Genomic DNA, 24,416 nt, shown 5'->3' on the forward strand with positions numbered 1-24,416 from the left:
ATATAAGGGCACTGAGTTTTTTCCGGATTAAAAAAAACCCCAAACCCTCAGTTCTGAACTCAGACATACTAACGCCTTTATCTCACTGATCAGTTATTACTCTTTATCATTTATCTGCTACAGATCTATCCATACAAGAAGCAGAACACTTCAAGGCAGATCTTTAGAAGTACACCATATACATAATAAAAAGCTACATCAGAACCTCCCCTTAATTTATTCTGGAAGGATGTCCTTGGCAAATGATAATATGGAAGTATGTGTAGAAAACAAGCGAACAAGCCCAAAGGTCTCCTAGCTAATCTCATCAGCCTCCAAATGTACCCCAACATGACATCCAATTCTATACTGTTTAGCAAAAATAATTGAACATATAAGAATGTAACCATTTATACATTAACCTGTTTTAAAAAATAGGTATAAGTACTACTTCTGTGTGTAAATTAAAATTACCTTCTGCAGGCTGGAATACAGATCTTTTAGCACGCCTGTTCCCTTAAATTCACTCCTTATTTCTAAAATATGGTCAAATCTGGAGCTACAGATTTTGGTCATCTATTGCTTTCCCTTTTTGTGGCTTTGAGCTGTACAGAAATTTGTATTCAAAGTATTTCTGAAAATATTTTTAAAGGACCATTTTGCAATTGCATTTTTTGCAGTATACAGACTGCTAGAAACACCTGTCTTACACGGCTTCTTTCTCCCAAACTCATCTGACTGCCAGAGTGGAAAAGTGGCAGGAGTCCAGTGGTAAATTTGCATTATGTCTTTGCGTAACTGAAATGTTACAGACTGCGATCAGACAGGAAGAAGACCTTCATAATAAAACACAAAATGAGTTGACTCCATCATTAAGGAATGTATTGTTGTCTTGCACATTTTCCTCACTTTTAAAGACGGTATTTTCTGCCTTTTGTTAGCAAAAAGAATTATTCCAGTTCATACTAAGACTCACTGCTGTAAGGTATTTTTTCCTGAGATACTATTACCTGAGAAGAATGCTACATATAGACATCAACTTTACGTACTATACTCAGACAGACTATGTTTGAAATAACAAGAATGTTAAAATGTTGTTTTTTCCATTGTGTCTCCAGAGGAAAAAATTTTACACATACAGCTACCCACCCAAAAGTTTTACAGCAGAACAGTCTTCATGTTCTTAGCTTCAGAAGTAGAGGTCATACTTGACATGTCAAACGCGTCTATGTTTGAAATAGAGTGTGCTTCTTCCAATGATCTATATTCAGTACAGGCTCTACTTCTTATTTCACTACAATGACCTGCCTTATCACAAATTACACTCAAACATTCTAAAGAGGTGGCTTATGCAGTAACTGTGTTCATGGTTCAAAATTACTGAAAGCATGAAGCAGCATATATTTCAAGCTTTGGTGCATTAATGCACCAAGATCGGTATGAGGATGATTTCAAGTGTATTAGAGAAACACTTTGGGGAATGGAAGTATTACATGAAGTGGATGCAGACTGCTGGCATATGAAAGTTAACAACATTTTAAGGAATTGTTTGGAGCTGAAACTCCAAATGAGTTTCAAGGAAATGTTTGGAGCTGAGCTTTCATATAAGATAAAACAGGATGAGGAGCACTTTATTGAAGAAAAACATCTGTTAGAGAAACTAAACATATCTACACATCAAAAGAACTGGAGAGAAGCTGCAGAGTACATAGGTAAGGAAGAAGTTAAGATCACAGACACTGTTTGTTAAGCAACTGTGACACTACGATTTCCAATTAAGGTAGGAAAAGGTATGTGCAAAAAAATTGCTATAAATACTTTGAACTAAAGTTCAGAAGGATAAACAGGTGAATTGCAAAATTTAGCAATGAAAAAAGACTTTTAGACAGACAAAACTGGTTATGAAAAGAATGTGAAAGGACAGCAGACCTACAGAAACTGGATATAACTGGTATAGAAGGGCTATACTAAGGTAAAGGGTAAGAGAACAGCCTGTCTCTAAGATACCAGTGAAATATGTAATATATTGCTTTATTAGCCAGCATACATACACATCTTAGATGAAGGCAGCACCCGAAGTAGGACTATCTTCCTCATTTACAAAAACAGTAGTTTACAGATTTACACAAATTGCCTGCTCATCTATAAAACAGCAGTAATAATGATTTCAGAATATTTTCAGAGCCTGAAAGGGCATTAGTGTATAAACTCCATGGAGCAAAAACTATTTCTGAAAATAGCTTTTTTCATACTTTTGGAAGAGTTAAGGTGTTCCCTAAAAAGAGACTGTTCTCTATTACTCCCCAGTAACGCAAATAACTGGGTTGTATAAATATATATATAATTACATAAATAATAAGGACTGACCATATGATTTAGAGATGATGATTTGAAAAATAAACATTATAACTCCTCTGAAATAGCCAAGGAAGTTCATAAACCCTCCCCATCACAAGGTTTAAAGAAAAATTTATTAAAATACTTCGGATTTGGCATTGCTGTACTTTGCAAGTGAAACACCCCAGGAGTAGCACACATTTTTTAAAAAAAGAAAAAACAAAGATGCTAATAAAAATGCCAAAATTCCAGATTTAAGAGAATACTTAAATAAAAAAATTAATTTTCAATAATTAGAAAACCTATCTACACATACTAATTATACCTGTTTGGTTTTTTTTTGGTAGTAGTAGTGATTGAAGAAATCATTTGAGTACTGTTTTTATAAATTAAGTCTCATGGATATAACGCAAATGCTGTGCTTCTGAAATCTAGTATTTGGGGTAGATATTGTGCGTTTTTTTCCCTGTCCAAGCTCCAAGAGCCCTGCAGCACATGCCCACTGTTTTACTGGAGATGCACTGCCCACCCCCCTTTAAGTATTTCAGTGTTATATCACATATTAACACGTTATATCCCTTTCTTTGTGAACAGCAAGCACTGCCATTTCAGATGCCTGCTCGGCATCCAAAGAGCCCTTAAAACCTCTGGTGACCTATCATAAAAAAACCCAAACCAACAAACCAAGCTACTTGGAAGTGCAGCCTTCAAAGGCGGGTTCATGCCTTCCTTTCTCTTATGAGATGGCACTGCCAGTCTACCATATACTCATCTACTGCAAAGGACACTCCCATGAGAAGAGGGAGACCAAGACAGAAGTGTCCCCTAGTTTACAGGGTTCAAGCCCATTCCTCCCACCTTTGAGGGAGAATTAGTTTGGATGGGACCCAGTCGTCCACCCCTAATTTTAAAGTTAGGTCACTTCACAGCCAAATGCACTATAGACGGTTCCTGAAAACACACTAAGCTATACCTGATCCTGAAGCTAAATGACCCATTTAGCATTGCTTTAGGAGTTCTGGATTCTGGTCCTTACTCCCATTTTGTTCAAATACTCACATGCAAGATAATTACTAGTTTTATTTCCCTTCACACAGTCACAGTGTTGAGGCCATTTTTCCTGTTACGTAATTAGCCAAAAGGTAGAGCTATTAGTCAAAGTCAACTGCAAGTCACAAGGACAGCAATCCCACCAGCAAAATGTAGCTGTCACATCGTAACGTGAAGCCTAGTTCACTACCCACATTCAGACCCACTCATCTTCTAGAAAGGAACATGTTTGGGGATTTCATCTCACTAGGCAACTGGTATCTGAGAGACAGGTGTAAAGCTTTATTACTCCGTCTATTTGAAAGGAGAGAAGCACATGCTAACTCCCTACAGCAGACTTCTGTTAACTGTACTACTTTCTTTTTCCCATGTCTTTAATCTGTAGGGGAGACTGGACCTTGAACTACTTTACTTACTCAACCCTTCTTTCTCTAAGACCTTTTTTTATTTTTTTTAAAAGAACACCTATTAATACCAATGACTACCTCTGCAGCTCTTGACATCAAAACTGGTGACACTTAAAACTGACATAATTTAGATGCCAATTTTCTTTGCTACTCTTATACTTCTAATTAGGAGCAATGAAGTTAACTAGTCTTCTGAATAAAAGTTAGTTTTGCTTTAGCTAGCAATAAGCACCTGTAGCAACCTGAAATGTACATTGGTAAACACTAAGAAGACTCTCTCAAACAGAACAGATAAGACATTTTGTATTTTAGGTGTTGAGCTTGATTGATTCTCTGAAGTGCTGAGCACTGACAATTATGGCTGAAATTAAGGGCAGTTGCAAATATAAAGCTAATGTGAAACCAACGAATACTAGAGTTTCCTATAAATGACAAAGGAGTTATCACAGTATTTGGTTTCATCAGGACAAGGGAGAGAAAAAGATTTTCAAGCCCTTTGCCCATACACAACAAAACAAAGAACTCAAGAATGGGAAGAACATATGGTCTGACATATGTCCAAGGAACAAACTGCTGCTCTCTGGAATGCATGTTGGTTGGTTGGGGGCATTCACGGTTTAACTCTTGGAACTAGTGGACTTACAGCAATACTGAAAGAAATATAGAAGCTAGCATGAAAGCCAATCACATACAATGTTACCACACCCTGAAAAGTTCCTTTATACATCATCACTCTCATACTTATTTATGTTTTAATTTCTGTATAACTTACTCGTTTATCAATATCGCCATGCTGAAGTTGAACAAACCGAGCACTGATGGCAGCAATATAACTCTGCTGATTGGAAAAAGCAACACGTCCAGCACCTTTTGGGTATTTCAGCTCAGGGTCAGTATCAATTCCTGCGTAACAAACTCCACCATAGAGACGGTCCATGATCATAGCCAATTCCACTATTAAGAAACAAAATAATGTTCATTTAAACTGTTCTTACAGTACGAATTTTATATAATACGCTTGTATTCAAAAATACTAGAAAAGTTAATTTTAGTGATTGATTTTGTAACAGCTGATGTAACAGTAATAACAAGAAATATAAAAACATATTAAATAAGCTATGACATACTCCGCAGATAGATCTTTCACACTGTGGGTACATACATCCAAGGAACAATGGAATTATAAGTCCTTACACTCCTTGAAAACCTGGAACTGAAATTCCAGGGCAGTTTTCTTCAAGGGATTACAGCAAAAGACTTTTTGGGCAGGCATGGAATGTAAGCTGTATAAAATAGATCCACATGCCACAAATTCCTTGGTACATGTTCTCTGGCTGTCCTAATGCTCTATGTCCTACTTGAATTTAAAGACGTAGTTAGCATCTTTTCATCAGCCGCACAGAGCTTGATTATCTCTACAGTGCTACACTTACCATAGATACTGAAGTTCATCGAAACAAAAATCTCCAATTTTACAGATCAAGGATCTTAGCAATCCTCTAGTAATAATATACTGAATTCAGTTCTGCAATTCATTTAGGTGGAAAATACTAATGTTTTCAGAATTAGTATCCTCTGTATTAGGGTATAAAGGTGTCAGAAGTCACTGATGTTCAACAGTTATTTGAAAAGTTTGAAAATAAAGTTTGAAAAGAAAGTGTTTGCCATAAAAGTTTCCTTTTCACATATACAGGGCATTTGAAAGCCAAGCATAAGAATGCATCCATTAAATTTATCACATTCAGCACAGTAAGCTGGAGTATTTGGACTGAACTTAAAGAAAAATTGATCTGCAGTTGGAACATACTGTGTTTATGCTAATTTACAGAGCTTGCTCTACAGTCAAAAGTACAGTCTTAAAAGTAAAATAACAGAAAAGCTTGAGCATTGCAGGTCCAAGACAGGAAATTTTAAGAGTCTTTATACCCCAAATTTGCACTATCACTTCTTGGTTCTCCTACATGTTCCATCTGAAAGCTCATCTTTCTGTAAGAATAAAATTCATTACAAACTATGTAAGACTAATGAAGTCCAGGAGTCATTCTAGTAGGAAATGGGATTTGAACCACTGTATGTTATGCTTCTACTTCCAGCATTCACTTCAACCTACTTACTAAGGCCACCATAAAATATTGTTAAAAGGCTACTGCAGTCAATCTCACAACGCAGGCTGTCCAGGTTGTAGATCAACCATTCCACAACTACAGAAACATTTAATTTTTCCTTTCCAACAAGAGTCTAGAAAGCGTCCTGCAATCTCATATAGTGTTGTGCCACACAGACTGTGCTAACTCTCCGAATTTCTTCCTTTTTCCTCTATTCCTACTCCTTCAAGTACTTCATCACCTGTGTTTTTGCTTTGTCCATATTAGCCAAAGTAACTGCAAACACAATGACAAGCAAGTACAAGTAGAGCTCCACATACTCCTGTAGCATGGTAGAGAGGTTTTCATACCATTATTTTAAAAACACTTTCGTGACATAGTTTACACTACTGTTTTGCTAATATGATCAAAATCTTTTCTACAGCTTTAGACATGTAACAGTTTCCAGTAAATCTCAATGATGAACAGTGATTTATGGCCAAAACCAGATGAAAACAGTTACTAGAGAAATGTAAGAATACACAAATATTGTACTGTGGTTATAAGTATCATGACAGTCTTCTATTTTTGTATGTATATATCTACATCTATCCATACATAACTGTACAAAAGTATGCATGGTTCAAATTATTTCCAATAATTTTCAATTCAAATTTCCAATAATCTCCTACTTTTAAAAATAGCCACAGATTATACTCACCAGCTCTTAATGGTCTAGGGACTCCTCCAACAAAAATTGTTTTTCGAGGATCAAGTGGCTGGGAACCATCCATCACAAAGTCACTATCACTTAGATTCCAGGGACGGATCTGAACCTGTTAAGTTCAGAAAGAAAATAGTATGCTACTTTAAGTTTCACTATATTGTAGCTATATGTTCCTCAGACTATATAAACTGTCAGAGTCATAACCCCATTAGCTTAGCATGTCTAGGTGCTCTGTTTTAATCCTATTAATTCAGAACACTAAAATTTTAAAATCATCCAACAGTTCCAGATGTTGAGCTCTGCCAACGGTAGTTTGCTTCTGATTATTTTCATCGTCATCATTTCAAATGCAGCTTTAGACAGATGGCAGCTATAGCCTGCAGGCCAGCTACAGTTGACTTACTGGCTTGTCCTTGATAGTAGGACTTGAAACACATAGATAGAGCTTTCCATCTTCTTCAATGCAGGCGTCAATCAGGGCCTGAACAGAACTCTCTTCTTGGAACAGGAGGAATGCATAACCTGGAAAAAAAGCCAAACCAACTGATATTTTTTCTCTTAACTTCATTTTTCTTAATCATCTTTGCCAGTGACTTTTCCATACAAATATGTTTACTCCAAAAGTAAAAGAAAGTCAAACCAATTCTTTGTTATTAGTCATCTTCTTTAACTATGTACTACCTTGCCATGATCAACAGAACTTCTATCCTTAAAGGAATTGTCAAAAGAGACTAATAACCAGATAAAAGCAAACATGTCTGCTCTATAATGTACTGGAAGCCTAGGCTGAGCATAATTCATTGGCAGTAATGGACATTATACAATGAAAATCCGACTTGGCACAAAGGACTAATCTCTATTCTAGAGATTAGATCAAAGCACTTTGTTACATAAGTGACCCAGCAAACCTCCCAAACACTACAAAAATAGGAATTAAAATGCTTGTTTAATGCTACAGTAAAAACAAACAGTCAGACAAGCAAAGAACCTCACACGTTAGAATACTTTAACGGTTACAGTATAATGATATATACAAAATTTGTTACTTTACAGGTGCCCGATGGCGTGATTTGGGTTGTATTCTAAAACAAACTTTAAAAGGACCATAAATCCACATTTCTTTCTGAGATTACTACCAAGCATGGAATTTTCACACAAAGTTATGTTCTGTTACTTGGATGGAAAGTAAATGCTGAAGCAGCTGCTCTAGAGAGGGCTTGGCAAGAGGGAGCATGGTTGCTTTACCAAGCCTTTTGGAAAAGGCTGTATTTCCCAGAGAAACTAGTTAACCAATGGCAATTTCTTGTTGCTAACAGACACTGTAGGTCATCAAGGCAAAGATGGTAGGGTGCATCCTGAAGAGCATTAAAGAATCAATGTGTTAAGAACAACATAAGATTAGAGAAACAAATGCACGACTGATTTTAGATATATGGGAACAAAAGTAGGATTCCAAGAGAAAGCTGTAAGGTCTGTACTGTTCCTTCTAGTAACTCGTACCTCATTTCTTACCCCTCATACCATGGTCCTATCACAGCTACCTACAAGGGACACATGACTAGGTTTTATGTATTCTGTATTTTGATGTAAATCTTACGTAGTTTCTTAACAAACATGCTGTAGGGAATCTTTGGGCTTGCGCTGAAGCATTTTCTTGTGAAGTCCATTTTTCATTGCTGAACAGTATTTTTTAGTGACAACCTGTTTAACTTAAGCTTAATTAGTAATTACATAGATTCAAAATCCGGTTTAATGGGGATACCTTTCAGTATTTATCTTAGAATTTAAAACCCACATATTACCCATGCAAAACTCACTCACTGAATGAGGGCATGTGCAGACTGGCATGGGTAAGTGAGACCAGACCCGTGCAACTGTCCTTACTTGTGCGGAAGCCAAACAGGCTCTCTGTTTGAACGGAGAGCTCAGTACAAGCATGATGGGAGTGCAAAAACTTGATTAATCAAAGGGAGGGATAAATGCACACGATACCAACTAAGGGATCAGACACACAAAGACTCACAGCCAGAAGTAAGTAGAATATTTGGCCAGATGCTGATTTTCCATCAGTTCTTATCCTAAAGCAAATCAAGGGTACTTCCATATAACAGTATTTTTCACCTCAACATCCTTAACTCATGAACTACTGTGGACGTTTAATGTCTGCAAAGCTAGTATGGTGGTGGTAAGTCACGTGCATAAGTATGATGAAAAAGATCAAGTGCCTAACTAGTCTTTTTGGAGTAGTACTGAACTACAATTACCATGTGTGATAGAAAGCACACGTCACGGTGAAACATGGTGGGGAGGTAGGGTGAAGAGTACAATGTGTTTTACTGTACTACAAAACAGCTTAACTCCCTGGTTTCTTGGTTTTTTTGCTGTACCACATCAGTCATTTAACTTTAACAGCTTCATACCCAATAGCAAAGCAAGTTTGTTTTACAATGGAAAAGCAAAGCTACTCTAATAGTTTTCTTTGAAGGAAGCTGCTTCATCCCTTTGCGTCATATGTACACCAACAGTAGCAGGTCATGATCAGGTATTACTTGCCAAGAGACAAAGCTTGTATGTTTTGTACATATTTCACAAGGTGAAAAGTATTAGATTAAACACAGTCTTATAAAAATTTCTTGTTCATGTGCACTTCCACCAGAATTTATGCCTCCTGTGGGAGACAAGGTTTAGGTAAGCCCTGTTAGTGTTTATCACTTGACTAAATTCCTCTGCATAACACTGGAACTATTACTAATACTCCTATTTTCAAAGGCAACCAGTGTGGGTGACTTTGATAATACTTGTCCTCAGAAAATTACCTCAAATAATAAACAAATCTTTCTGGAGATGATAATTGGCCTTAGAATTACATTCCCTGATATCTAAAGATACTGCACTGGTTATAGTCACCCTCACTCTGGGCTGAGATCTCTCTTAATGAAACAAGACCAAGAAATTAATTTTTTCCTTCTTTTCTTTTTAATGTATTGGGTCAGCACTGGAAACAGAAAGCCCATCAGATAAGTCTGAAGAATCCTAGCTGTATTACCAAATTAAACCTTTTCAATTTTTTTATTTATTCCATAAAGAACAAATCAAAAGCAAAACGTTCTAGACTAGATTCACACTGGTAGCTAACATGATTTTCTGAGCAAGGTATAATTTCTTTATCTCATAGTAATATGGAAGTTTACCAGAAGGAGAAAGAACGCTTCGTCTGCTATGCATACTCTGTGTAGAAAGCAGAGAGCAGCTTTAAGTTCTATCAAACTCCAGTTAACTCCTATCGCTAGTGGCTTAGAGAAGGAGTCAAGAAAATCAGTGCAAGCCAGCATGGCACTGTCCATGCCAGCCAGTACAACTGTGTTTTGTTTTGGTGTTGGTTCCTCTACTGTCCTGACAAACTCTCCCCAGAGAAGACTAAATGGCCTCGGTGCAGTGCAATTCTTGCCCACAGAATGCTGCGCCTTAGCTTAAATCAGAAAGAATCGGTGTAAACTGCAGGTTAGTACAGACAATGGATCTACATTTGATGATGGGAATAATTTACATTTGGGAAGGACACACAACATTTAATCTATTCCTCTTTAAAGAGATCTCACCACCATATTAATTAAATTTAATCTTTAGAACATAAATCTTTTACTTGTTCAGTATAGTCATCTTTGATGGAGAATTAACTCCAAAATGCACTCGAAGCGAAAAAATGCAGGCTGATACAATCGTAATGTAGCTATTAGCTGAGGCACTTGTGAGTAGGGGGGAGCAGGATTCACTTTGAGATCCAAACACCCATTTCTGTATTTCTGCGGTGACTGTGTTTAAGCTCCTACCATAGTACAGAGATCCAGTTAATGCAATCAGTGGTGACTGGAGAGTTACTCAGCTGCCCAAGTGGGACACAGAGGTGTCTAGCACGATTTGTGCTCCACAGGACTTTGCCTAACCTTCAGCTGGCGCTCCAGAATAGCGTGGGGCTTCAATAGGTGCCACGGCACATTTGTGAGACCTGTGTAAATCTTTTAGATATCCTTGGTTTGGGTAAATGGATCAAGCTCAATGTGCTTATGTTACGGTGACCTGAGTAGCCGTCTATACTCCACTGACTGTACTGGCCAGATTCCCATTGAAGCTTAGACACTAGTCACACATGAAGACATCTACAGTTACCTTCCTGAATCCAGAGTTCAATCTTACCCAGTGTGATCAAATAAGCTGGTAACAAGTTAAACAGAACTTGGATGGACCTGGGTTTTTGCTTCTTAAACTAGAAACTGAACACTTTCAACCTAATTTTTTCAGTCAGTTCTAAATTAGCAGTTAATAACCTTGAGTAAACAAAGCTACTGCACAGCTGCTGTGATAGAAGGCAACAGAAACACCCAGACGATTAGAAAAGGCTGGGGATACTGTCCTGTTTAAATCAGATTATTCTCTGTTTGATACAGACTATAAATAGTACAGAGCACACAAACAACTGGGCACATTTTGAAAGGCCTTCTTTGGATTTGCATATCCTCACGGCACCATTTCTTTGAGAGCTTCATTATCATAAGAAGGAGTCCTCATTTCAGCAAGTTCCTTTGGACATGTGTATTGTTTCATAAATAAGTGTATTTGCCAACTACGTAATAACAGGAGTTATGATAAACAGTGGCAAGTCAGAAAGGAAGGAATTCTCCATTACAGTTGGCAGATCACTTACAGACTTTGTACTTTGATCTCAACAGAATAATTTTTTTCTGCTTCAGAACCGTTTCCTTCTAAGATTAGTGTGAAGTTTTTAAAATTCCTGTTTTCTTTGGGCCTAATTTTGTGGTGAACCAATACAAAATGCAGTTAGTTAAGAATAAGCGGTTGCTGTTTCTCAGGAGGCAGCCAGCCTTGATGGATCAGGACACTTTTTACATTTCTTCAAGCAAGGAAATACTTATGAGCTTGGCCTTCCCTCAGGACTTTCTGTAAGCAGAGAGCCTGGAAGGAACCACAGCCTGGAAAACCGAACAAGAGTTTAAAAAAAAAAAAAAAAAAAAAAAGCAGGCCATATCTCTTCACCACAGAGAAGACTATTACATAAATCAGATCAGAACTGGATAATTCTGAGATGTCTTTGGACAGTAATACTATGTCAAATCTCTAATGAGACTGAACAAACAAAAAAATATATAGTGAATTGACTCCATGCAGAGAACAAATTAGAAATTGGAGATTAAGAGTTAAAAAAAAAAAAAAAAAAAGAACTCCTTGGGCTAATATAGTATATATTTCTAAATTGCTAATTACTGATAAATCTCAAAGCTTTCTTAGTATTTAGCTTATCTTTAGCAGTTTCAGACATCTTATTAAATATATGTATACATGGTTCTTGCCTGCACATGCCAGTAATACTTAAGACAGACAAATTCTTAAGAAATTCTTCTACAAAATAATCATAGGCTATATCTATTGCACTGAAAAACCCAGATGTAAGAACAGTAATATTCAGCAGTTAATAGTACGCTATATCTCCAGCATATCTACAAAGAGAAACCTACACTGTATATTAAATGTGTTAGGCTACATTACAAAACAATATTGAACAATGTAGCAAAATGAAAATTAGAATAAAGTTTTAAGACTGAAGAACAGTACGTGCTTTTAAATTTCAAATAAGGATCAGTTAATCATGGGAAATCAACTTAACACTTAGTTTGCAAGTGTTTTCTGAATTAATTAGATCAACAAACTGAAGTTCTTCTATTTGTATTCTCTGCTTTTAAGAAGCTCTGCTTAACAATAGATTTTTTTTTTTTCTTTTTACTAGGGTAATTATAAATATTCCAACTATATCAAAAAGCTTTTAAGATGTTCAGATGCTGAGACAGGATTATGTCCTTCAAAATGAATGCCAGAATCCATTCATTTCAGGTAAGAATATATTACATCTTCTCTCTTCTATGTATTTATCACACACTCTGTGACATGCATCTTCCTCAAAGAGGTCCTCAAGAATTTCTCTTGGTAATTTATGAAGAGAGATGCACTCCTTAGGATAATCAAATTTACCTTGACAGTAGCTTTGTGTATCAGGCTGACAATCAAAAAAGCCTAAGTCTCTTTGTCTTAGAATTTCCATGTAATGTTCATAAATATTGTTCAAATACTTTCAGTTCCATTTCCCACTCTTTACAGGACCCATCTGGAATAATAATAATCCTGCCTTTTCCCCAGCATAGATGGTCAGATAAATAAATGAAGAATCAGTTTATAAAGGCACTATACCTACTTTTGTCACTTCCAGGGAAGGAATGAATTGCTGCATTGTCTACAAAATGAGTAATCTCTGCCTTGCTTTCATATCTGGATCAAATTTTTGCATTTACTTTATATATACATGACTGTACATGGACAGACATATGCTACATAACTGAATTACTTAATGTACAGGATGGCTTTTCCAACACTTGTAAGTGCTACTAAAAAAAACTAGTCTAACAGCAACACTAGAAATAGTTAAAAATCAATATTTAATCATTTATCAAAGAAGATAATTAAAGCTTCAATAGGAAGTTCACATCCTAAAACTGAAATAAATGTAACATTGATTATCTTGATCAGATACTCAAGTGCATCCTTCCGCCTGTAATGTCCTATGAAAATTTTTCTCTAAGATTTAGTCTTAAAATTTGACCAAATTTCAGTTTTGGAAACTGGACAGAAATGCAAATACAGAACTTCGAATTAATGACACATACAACTACATAACGCTGATCTGATATATGGGAAATCAGAATATGGAAGATCCTTCAGGAGTCCAGCACTGAACCAGGCACAATACTAAAACAACTCAGGTTTTAGACCTGGCATGTAAAGAAACCATGTCTGAACCTGCATCAAAACTGTAGAATTAACTGTTCAGAGGCACTGTAAATTATAACCTTTGGAAAAAGATGAGACAGTTTCCCAGAGTAAGATTTGCACTCAGTGACAGGTCAAAACCTTCCAACTCTCTTACCTTTTGGTGGAAAATAGGACTTGCTTTCTGCTTTGTGAGGCCAGTCTACTACCAAAGGCCCAAATCGTCTGAAGCTAGCAGTAATTTCATCTAAAAACAGGTATAATAGTTGCAATTAAAATAAATGACATAACTCAATGAAAAAGCACTATCAAGCAAAGATCTTTGTTTCTAGGAAAGGCTGACATTTCATGGAAAAGAAGGAACAAAACTTCCAACTTTCATGAACTAAAAACTTAGACGCATCTTCCAAACCATTAATATTTATGCAATATATTTCCTGGTGATTTTAAGCTTCCGTTTGTTTTTTATTGCTTAATAACAAGAGGATTTCAGAAGCATATGGGCAACCAAAGGCAGTGGTGAAAATTGGTGCGGTACTTCCTTAAATTCAGAATCTGGTTTGAGTGCAATTGAAACAATTTACTGTTTAGTGACGCACAGCTCAGACTTTTGTAGGTAGATACTTCTGTAGTAAGTACCACCACAATTAGCGTGCTAGCAGTTTCCAGCAGATACCGTGCACAAATCAGGCACAGAAACTTAAAACTGCCTATTTAGGGGTGCTCTAACGTAACCATGAATAGTCGTGTTGCAAGATCTACGATGCCCCCTGCAGAACTTTGTGATGTCTTTCTATCCCAGACACTTCTTCCTGTCATTGACTGCAAGAACCTTGGCCATGAGGAAAAAATTAAACCACCCCGAACTTTATAAGAGCAATAACTCATCAAACACAAATATGCTCCATTTCTTTCAGTCACATCCTGCCATCAGCATATAAACAGGCAGGAAAGAAAGAAAATACATTTCCATGTGTCTTTGTTTAGCATTTGTATTAAAGGCAACAGGGCACATTTGAATTAGATGCTGAAGTGCATCAGAAAAAAGCTGAAGTATATTAAAATAAATCCTTTAGTACATTGCAGGAGAGTATCACAATGAAGATGAAACAAAAATATGGTCTTTCCATGACTGAAAGTTAATTAACCACAGTCAGCTTATTTGGTTTGCAAGTTACTCTAGGATTACCATGAACCTTGTAAAGGGACCTCTGTTTACATTACAAAGCTAGCATGTAATTTACATTTATCTGCACAGGAGAAACCTAATATTAAACAGCACAATTACTTCAAATCAGCACTACCGTACAAAACAATTCCAACTGCACCACGTAACAATCTGAGCTTCTGTGGTACATTCTATGTTCAATGCATCACAGAGTGCTCTGCCACTTGACCTTCCTCTGCCTTAGTTTCTCCATTTATGAACAGGAATAATACTAACCTTTCCAAACCACTTCTGAGATCTTCAGGTAATAGTAACATAGAATTTGAAATTCAATTACTAATAGAAGTTTTCTATGAATAAAGTAGGCACAGATAGAGGACACTATGAAGGGCTAAGACGTATTTGAAAAGAATATGCAAGGTAAGCAGGAGCACAAATTCCAGACATCACATGCAACTCTACAAGTTCATCTGCAAGTGCAGAATCAGAGACAACTGAACATCTCAGAACCAAAAGAGATGGATGACACCAAATGATATTAAGCTCAACATATCCATCAACTCTCATAAAAATATATATATAGTTGTAGCCTTTTACACCACAACATTATTTTCCTGGGTGGATTATTTCTACTACTTCATTTAGGTTTTTCAAAATTGCTCTTTCCCTCTCCCTCCATATGTAGTTTGCCTAGTTTTCAGGCAGCTCACCTTCATCAATATCTGGTGGAAGACCTCCAACAAACACTTTCCGAGAAAAACGCTCAATTCGTTCTCCATTCTGATGAGCTGAATAGCAGGTAGGTGAATTCAAGACTCCAACTTGATCACTATGACCATCGTCCAGCAAGCCATCATCTATTGGGAAGAGGGAAGAACGGCCTTAAACAGAAAAAGATAATAATACACATTAAAATAATTTTGTGGTAGTACATGGTTATGTAATTTTAGGGAATGGGGGAATAGCAGTCTGGAACGTAAAAATGGAAATACCAAGACATTAGAAAAGTACACATTAGTTTAAAGAAAAATTAAGAAAATGAAAAATGTATTAAACTTCAAAAAGGAAATTCAAGATTGCAAGCTGACATCACTGCATAATACTTCACACTACAGTATATTGTAGTTACTCTGCTGCATCCAGTAGGAAAGTAGTTATTTGTTTTTAAATAAAGGGTCTTATTTATGAAGAGATCATATTAAGGGCTTCTTAAGTGAGTTTCATTAGTCTGCCTTTGGTTTAGTTTCAAGTTAAATTGATAACTTCCATCACCTGAATGACTACCACATGTCTAAAATTCTTACACTTTAATTGAACAGAGGGAAACAGAAAAAAACATGTACACAGTAAGAAGTTTCAATCAGGTATGTTTTCTCTTCTTTTTTAAAGGTATCTGATGCTGATAACCTAAGAACAGATTTCATTCCTAAGAAAGCAAAAGAGAATTCTAATAAATGTGCAAAATGTAACACTTGAAAAATGAGTCACAGTTCCGATTTATCCTTCTCACTCTCAAATTTACCACAGTTTTGGAGGGAAGCCTTGTGGTGGTTCCTAACATGTAGCAATCTGCAGTAAACTTATAGTTACCCTGAAAAGCAAGTGTAAAATCTGAGTTCACAGGATGGCTTTGCAAACGCAAACTGATCAAAACAGATGTATAGATGGCAGGGGGGAGTGAAAACACAGTAATTCCGTCCCACTTCTTTCCCTCTATTTCATATTTACAAACTTCAGAGAACTCCAAAACAAAAAAGAGTTGGAAGGCCAGGATGTGCATCTTAGCTTATTCAATCTTTCAGTGCTTTAGATGAGCAACATGAAGACTAATGACAGTTTCAAATTTGGTAGCCAGTCTTTTAACTGCAAAAAGCCCAAAAATAAACAGTTTTGTGCAGCAAAATAAATACCCCACATCACCATTTCTTCTGAAGTGCAATTTTTCCTGTTTCACTCATTTTTTAAATAACTATTAATTAATTCAACTGCTTTCCAAAAACAAGCAAGCAAACAAAACCAAAAAACAAACTAGCACATTTTTGGGAAGCAACTTAATTTTCCACCTCGAATAGCCAACTTCTTCCAGATTCACCCACTGCAAATCCATACGCAGGAGCAATAGGTCCCCGACAGCTGAGTCTGCAGTACCTTAGCTGTGAGCCACACTGCAATGTGTAACTGTTATCCCCTCTCAGGGGAATACTACGAGGAAGGCCCTGCAGGAACACCTGCAGATATTGTGCTGACCAGCTAGGGATGAGAGCAGTATGAAAGCCATTCACTTCCCGAAGACCACCTGAGAATCAAGTGCTTAAAGACAAGGCTGGAGAACAGAGTGCAAACACCATGACCGATGACCTATGTTGTGGTAATGCCTAAGTACCCTCATTTGGTATCTAAATCCATAATAAAAATATAGTACATCAAAAATACCAAATGAAAACACAAGATGATAGAAAACAACCAAACATAATAAAATGTCACAAGGAGTATAGTACATCAAAAATACCAAATGAAAACACACGATGATAGAAAAAAACCAAACATAGTAAAATGTCACAAGGATCACAAAATCAAAGCAGGACCACAGGACTGTACTAAGTAACAAAGACTAACTACACCACCTTTATGGTGGCATTTCACATTTATGTCTTAAGTGGGCATCTAATGGAGAGGAGTACAGCAAATGCAGAGAGCTGTAGCAGGCTCCTTCTTTCCATTAAGAATGGTGATACACGTGTTGGAGAATATGACTAGTGGGGGAGCAAGTGATGGCATCCTTGCTTGCTACCATGAAGGATGCATTCTACAGCTAGGTAGCAGATCAGTAGAGTGTCTTTGAAAGTGGAAGCATGTAGCTGGTGCTCAATGGGGCAGAAAAGTGAGGAAGCAAGGGAGAAACAGAAAGGTAACAGAGTTGGAAGAAGCAGCAGCCAGGCAGATTCTTCTTGTAAATCATCTATTTAGACGTAAGAGGAGCAAGATCATGCTATGAAGACTGCAGCAGCTGAGTAATGTGGATATGAGTTTCAGTTATGAAGACTAATAAGGATGATTCGGTCTTAAAGATGTACATGAAGAAGTGGTAAGATTTGGTAACACAATCAAGAAAGTGGTACATAACAATGCATTTCTGAATTACTGATGTGAATGATGGAGAAGATGAAGCTGTTATCATAGTGACAGTGAAAGGAAAAAGTGGCTAACGGAAGAAATAAGACTCAAATTGCAGGAACTCAGAGGAAACTGCAAAAGTGGAAATGTTAAGCATTTTCACTAATATGTGAGAATTATTCTTAACATCTTAAATCTAAAGTGACTAATTTATCTGGGTCATCTTTACAGAAAGCACGTAAATTTGCTCTTTACCTCTTCAAGTCTCTATACTGCAGGAAAAAATAAACTTAAGTGACTTAAAAACATGCCAGTTTTAATAAACTTGTTGGCATTAGAATACTGCCACAAAAGCATTTAAGTGTGGGTTTTTTTCAGCTTTTGTTCTGTTTTTTTAAACACCACCACACAATTTATACTTAAGGAAGGTGTCTCTTCGGATCATGAAAATTATGCTTTTGTGTTTCTCTAGAAGTACTTCTTAGACAATTCCAACTTACAATATACACAAGTATATATGGGAAAATATAATCAAAGAATAATCCTCAGAATAATTTATTTTTTACCCACAGACCAATGTTCAAATCTAGGAACAACGAGAATCTAAGGCTCTCTTCCCAGTACAAATTAAACCATCAGAACTTGTTCTGAAGTGATACCAGAGAGATCAGCTTTAATGTGGGTAAACGTTTGCCAAAAGCACTGTTGCTCCTCACAGAGCTAAGATGACAGAGGACAATGGATTAACACATTTAGAGTAACATGCTCTATATGACTCGTAATTCTTTCTTCTCCCTCCTCTTCACTTTTAAATGTCCCTCAGATGAAGAGAGTGAAAAGGTAATTTGCTAGGCTTTCACATTTCTCCTGATGACTGGGAATTAAAAGGATAAGCCCTGTTAAACACTTGTTTCTTTTTGTTTTATGACAGTGAAAAAGAATTAAGCAGAATCTGCCAGGAATCATCAAAACACAACTGTACACTGACCATGATCTAGATCATCATTCCTCTCTGCATTAGGGCTACCAAGCAATCAGTTATGAAGCAATGCAGAAATCAAGAGAGAGACACATGAACTTATGTGTATGTTGTGAATACTGGAAGCTATCAAAGATCTTGATGTTTTTGCTGCACACTTTACACGGTCTTTCTAACAACTGCAGCTCACATCCTCATACAGTTAAATCAGTATAGCTTTTCCACGGCCAGTGAGCATATATTGGCTTATCCTATGAAAACCTGTTTACTGTTTCTAAGGGTTGTCTACTAGATTTCTTGCTAATTTTATGAAAGGCTTTTAGTTTTTACTCTGTACGCTATCACTTCTACAGAAGCAACAGAAGATGAGTTAGAAGAACAACTAGCAAATTGTATACTTTTAAAGAGGGCAACGACTGCAAGCAGTAGCCATTAGCATGAACTAAATTACGATTAGAACTACAGTGTTTTAACTGATTAAAGGATTTGTAATTCAAACCCTAAAAAGAGATCAATGATCATAACAATCCAGACTGCACCCCTCCTTCCCTCACACCCTCCATCTTCCCCAAACTAAGACAACATGCAGATAAGCGTTTAGAATCAATGATCTGGATTAATTAATCGTAATGATCAGTAACAGCTCAATCAGAATTAATTGTACTGTAACAAACAGAAGTGAATTACCTCGTCTTCGCCCATAACTCCTCGCTGCATGCAAACAAAGGACAAATTGTAAAATGTCAAATAACTGTATCATGCCCACATATTAAAATATTTAAGATACAAAGAACTATGTGGGTAAGCAGTAAGTAAAAATCTGCATCGGTTCTTGCTACTGATAATTGTAGATGAGAATGCATTAAACTGAAGTCTCACTTAAATACCATACTATTTTGCTACTAAATTGATGTTAGCACCAGCTGTAAAGAACATACTTTCAAATACTTCAATGTGTCTTTATATTTGATTTTAACTTCATGTTAATTATGGATGCATAAATTATGGTAACCTTGTAATTCAACCTCACAAATGTGATCTGTACTTTACACAAATGTCTAAATAACACACAGGGTACTGAAATTGTAAAAAGGAAAATATTACTTTAAAAAGCATGTAGCAAGCATTAAATTAATCACAGAAACATCCTGGTCCATGGAACAGTTTGTACGGTCCTTTGCAGTGACAATACAAATGCTATAAGCCGTGACCTTCCTTTTTCATGAAAAGACCTAGCAGAAAATTAACCACAAGGTTTTGTTTGAAACAAAAGACTCCTTGTGGTAGCAAACAAAATCAGGGCACAAGTCACAAGAAATAGCATTGTATCAAAAACACTGCACAGGCAAAGAAACAATTTCTGACAGACTGCAAGTAAATCCAAGATTTTCCAAACTTTTGAGTTTTGCAAGATTCTTAAAGAGATCGTGCTTATAGCTACAGTTCAGAAGACCATACTGATTGCTTCTCTGCCTGAAGGCTAGGAAACTAAAAATAGACAGATTACTAATACAAAAACTATTAAGCTTTGTGTAATTTCTCAGTTACGTTTCCACAAAGTATTTTCTATTCCCGTTTCACGGACTTTGTATCTGGGAAAGATTACTTTAGTCATTACAGCACTATACTTAAATATCCAAATAGAAAATACTACTATAAACCATAATGTTATAGCAACATTTACGAACAAAGATTGCTGTGTCTCAGCATTATTGTTTGGATTTTACTAGGACTCCATCCATATATCTCTCCTACAAAGCAGCTGTGGTTCTGGGACATTGAAATACATGCAGCCTCATAAACTCAGTGATTCATAAGTGTCATTCGCTGTTCCGTTCTCATATTATTACATACTTACAGCCTGGTACTTCCCATTTGCATGGTGTTTTTAAAAATTTTTACTAAGTATAATTTTTTTTTTCTTTGTTATCTTGATCACTTCTTACTAGGAATTCAGTGGATTGCTTACAGAACTCTGAAAACCTCTCTCCTTGTCTTTTCTCCTGTAAAACTGTAGATTTGTTACACAACAGTCATCATATCCCTATCCAACTTGCATTGAACTCGCTTTCAAATTGATTTTCTTTCATCTGAAAGAATTACTGTTGATGAGAACAGTCTTTTGCTTAAAGTTTTTCAGATCCTCCAACATTCTACTAGCAAGCCAAAACAGGAAAGCCCACTTTCTGAAAGAGCCTTGGGTATCTAACCAAGTGGAGGAAATACCTACATTCAGATTTCCCACATCCAAATAGAATCCACAAAACATAATGTATTCTTCTACACAATTAGTTCTCTCATTCGTTGCTGCTGCACGGGGAGACTAATGCCAAACTTCAGACTCGTTTTCCTCTCAAGCCAGGCACAAGACATGCAGTTCTATGTCAGTGTTGCAGCATGTACGAATCTTTTCTGACTCGTGGCCAAAGTGACTCCCATCTAGCATTAGCACTAGCATCACTAAGCCCTCATCTAACCCCTGTATGCCTTTTTTTTTTTCTTCCTGCCACAAATAAAACTAGAGTAACCAGGGAAAATTCAAGTGCATCACACCCATAGCAATGACTGCAGTGCCATGTTCTCTCTCAAAGAATAATATACAATTCCATATTAATAAGCATATTTTGGCACAAGCCTGAGTAATTTTTCATCTCTTTTGCCACTTCTGCTCCTTTCTGCCCACCAAACCAGCTCAGCTATATTCTTATTTTCATAGTTAAGTCAAGCTGATATGCATAAAAATATTTTGTCACAGAACACCTGAGCTGTTTTTCTGTGCATTTAAGAAATAAACAACAGTAATTTTAAGGAGAAGCAAAAAGGGTTATTAAAACGCTAGAAAACCCCCAGTGAGATTCACCTTAAAAGGGCAGTTGCTGCAGTATTTTATATGTATGGATATTACAATGACGTACCAAAGTTATCTGTGCATTCTTTGCTTCAGCAAAACAATGAAATCAGAGAAAATGGGAAAATAACTGTACTTGATGTTGTCACATTATTTACTTTACTTGTATGGCAAACCCCCTTCCCTGATATTTATCTGTCTTGTCCATTTAGATCGCAAACTAGTTTGGGCAGGGATTTTCTGCCACTTTGTGTCTAGAAAAATGCAATCCCATTCTTAGACAATGCGTAGGCACTGCTGCAACAAATGCGATCATCAACATGAAAATGTACGGTTTTGCAAAGCTCATTATTTTTTCCTATTTTTACCCAGACTTTAAGACCACAGTGGTTATGTTATAGGTAAGTTGTTTTAATAACAGTAAGTACAAAGTCATACTGTTACTAAAAAGATGTTGGAGCAAACATATCCTATCTTCATGAAACTTCAGTATTTTAGTCTCTCCACATTACATATATATGAACTTTCTTTCAAAGGCCAGATACTACTTGTAAAAACAGTTCCACTGAATCAAACTTTTAGTACATTGTAAGCAACGAGATTATTCTTTCTGAAGATACTAAATTCAATCAGTAATATTTCTGTATTTACTAAAATAACATGCACATGTTTTACACCTTTCAGAGCACATATGCTTATAGAGCATGCGGTCTGTATAAATATAAACATTACATATATTTAATTAGATATTTATCTATACATACAGTTTTTTTAATATATATGTATTTAATATGTACATACAGATAATTAGTGCATATGTTTAGATAAATAATTGCAGGGGAGAGAGCCCTTTGGGGCTGAAACAGCCAGACACTGTAGACAAATAATTGACTTAGAACAACAAAAAAGGGAGATATTAAACATCTTCCTTCCTTCCTGAACTTGTTCAAAGAATAAGTCATACAGAAATACCTTTATATCTTTCAGTCTATAAAGCTGGATATCTCAATTAGCCAAAAACTCTGAAAGATTTCAAATGAGTGAGAAAGTACAAGAAATACACTTTTACTCTAGAAAATATAAATTAGGCAACACACGCAAGAAGTATGATGATGCCTAACAAAAATGAAGTCCAATAATGTTGGAACCTTGCAACATTAAGAGTGCTGTATATACAAAGACATTCCCTTGGAGTTAAAACCTTCTGTTTCTATATCCGTGAAGTTGCATACTATTAAGGCTTAAACCTGTCCAAAAAATTAATACCCCCTTTCTGCAACTTAAATCAGCACAGAAATAGAAATATGAGACAGAAGTAAATACACTTTTCGTGCATGTTTATCTAACATCAAGACAATATAACTTTGTACATTATGCGAGCAATGCTATCACAGAGATAGTAAATGCATAATTTCTATTTTATTCAGACACGTATTTCAAATATATACCAAAGATCAAATATGTACATACTTAAATAACTCAACTGAATGACTGAGATGAGTTCAAAATATTATGTTGTATTACAGGAAAAACTACTAGGCAAGCTTCCTATATTTAAAGATAACTATGAAATTTATGTAGCAAGTAAGATAAAATACTATTTGTCACTTACATTCCTGATTTAATGATCAAATGGTGACAATGAAGTAATGAAGCCCTTTTCATTAATAGTTATTTGTCATTTAAAGAAATCCATAAACAATTATGGCAAAAATTTCCCAAGAGTCTAGACTAAAGGAGGTAGGTGCCTAATTCCCATTTTATTCTGTTGGATTTGGGTGCCTAAATTCTCTTAAGATTTCTTTAGAAATCATATCGTTATAGATTTTAAGGCTGAAAGAGATTGTTATGACCATTCAAGTTCGGCATGCCTAACAGAAGCTCATTTATTAAACTTCCTATACAGGAATTGCTAACTTCTGTTTGAGGTAAAACACCTTTTTTTAGAAGCACAACCAGCTATAGTATCTTTAAGATGGAAAGTCTAATACGCCCTTGCTAAACTAAAATGGTGAATTATGTTTCAATAGCCATTAAAAAAATCCAATGCATTAAAACTATAAAAGGGGGGAACCCTATAATGAGGAAAAAACACCCTACACCCCAACAAATTGGACTCCTGCATTATTACTTGCTACAGAAAGGTTCTCTCTAAGTCAACAATTAAAGATGTATTCAGGTAAACTTATTCCAAAGTATCTTTTTTGACATTTGAGAGATAGCAGTCATTAAAAATGCACTGTTTTTTTTACAGCTTGAACTGAAACAGATATATAATTATCAGATATATAATTTATTAAAACACATAAATCAGCTTTCCTTTGGTTCATTTCATTAATTTAAATAATGAAAACTGTAAATATTAATATTAGGTACAGTTCAGTAAGTATACATTAAATGAGCTGGAAAAGATCTATCATTTAAGAAGAGTTAAAACTAGCTAAAAATAAGTTTTATCTAGAAGTGCTTAGTCTTAAAAGGGTTGAGGAATTCCAGCCTGGTTCATGTCAGAACCTTACCGGGAGCCAGAGATACCAGTCCACTAAATAGAAGCCAGCTAAAATCCAGTGAGGGTCATGATCTAGTGTTAAGTACTAGTGCACACATAGATGGACCCACGGTCCTTAAAAATGCTGGTGCTTTTCTTTCATGAAGGTCTGGTATCCCGGCTCCTACGAGGAGGAGCAGGGATACAACACTGCAACACTTACTGAGAAAGTAAGGGACAAATATGAGTTGCTAGAATACCAACTCTCCTCTTCCCTATTCCTCCCTCCAAGGCACCAACCACAGGGATACAGGGAAATGTTAGCTTGAATCCGCTTAAGCAGAGAAGGAAACTGAAGTCTACAACTTCATCACCAAGTGTTCAAGCTGTAATTCTCATTA

At 36.1% G+C, this 24,416-nt stretch overlaps 1 protein-coding gene across 1 annotated transcript in view; it reads right to left on the reverse strand.

Annotated features, from left to right (window-relative positions):
• The window catches only part of CPEB2 (cytoplasmic polyadenylation element binding protein 2), a 50,862-nt gene that overhangs the window by 282 nt on the left and 26,164 nt on the right, over positions 1-24,416 (reverse strand). Inside the window, exons 5-10 of the mRNA XM_075709142.1 lie at positions 19,367-19,390; positions 15,297-15,467; positions 13,576-13,665; positions 6,988-7,106; positions 6,579-6,693; positions 4,546-4,727 (exon numbers count right to left, since the gene is read on the reverse strand). Of these exons, the coding sequence (XP_075565257.1) occupies positions 4,546-4,727; positions 6,579-6,693; positions 6,988-7,106; positions 13,576-13,665; positions 15,297-15,467; positions 19,367-19,390 (701 nt within the window). The remainder of the gene's footprint in view (positions 1-4,545; positions 4,728-6,578; positions 6,694-6,987; positions 7,107-13,575; positions 13,666-15,296; positions 15,468-19,366; positions 19,391-24,416) is intronic.

Source organism: Pelecanus crispus, chromosome 4 (genome assembly GCF_030463565.1).
Source record: "Pelecanus crispus isolate bPelCri1 chromosome 4, bPelCri1.pri, whole genome shotgun sequence".
NCBI lineage: Eukaryota > Metazoa > Chordata > Aves > Pelecaniformes > Pelecanidae > Pelecanus > Pelecanus crispus.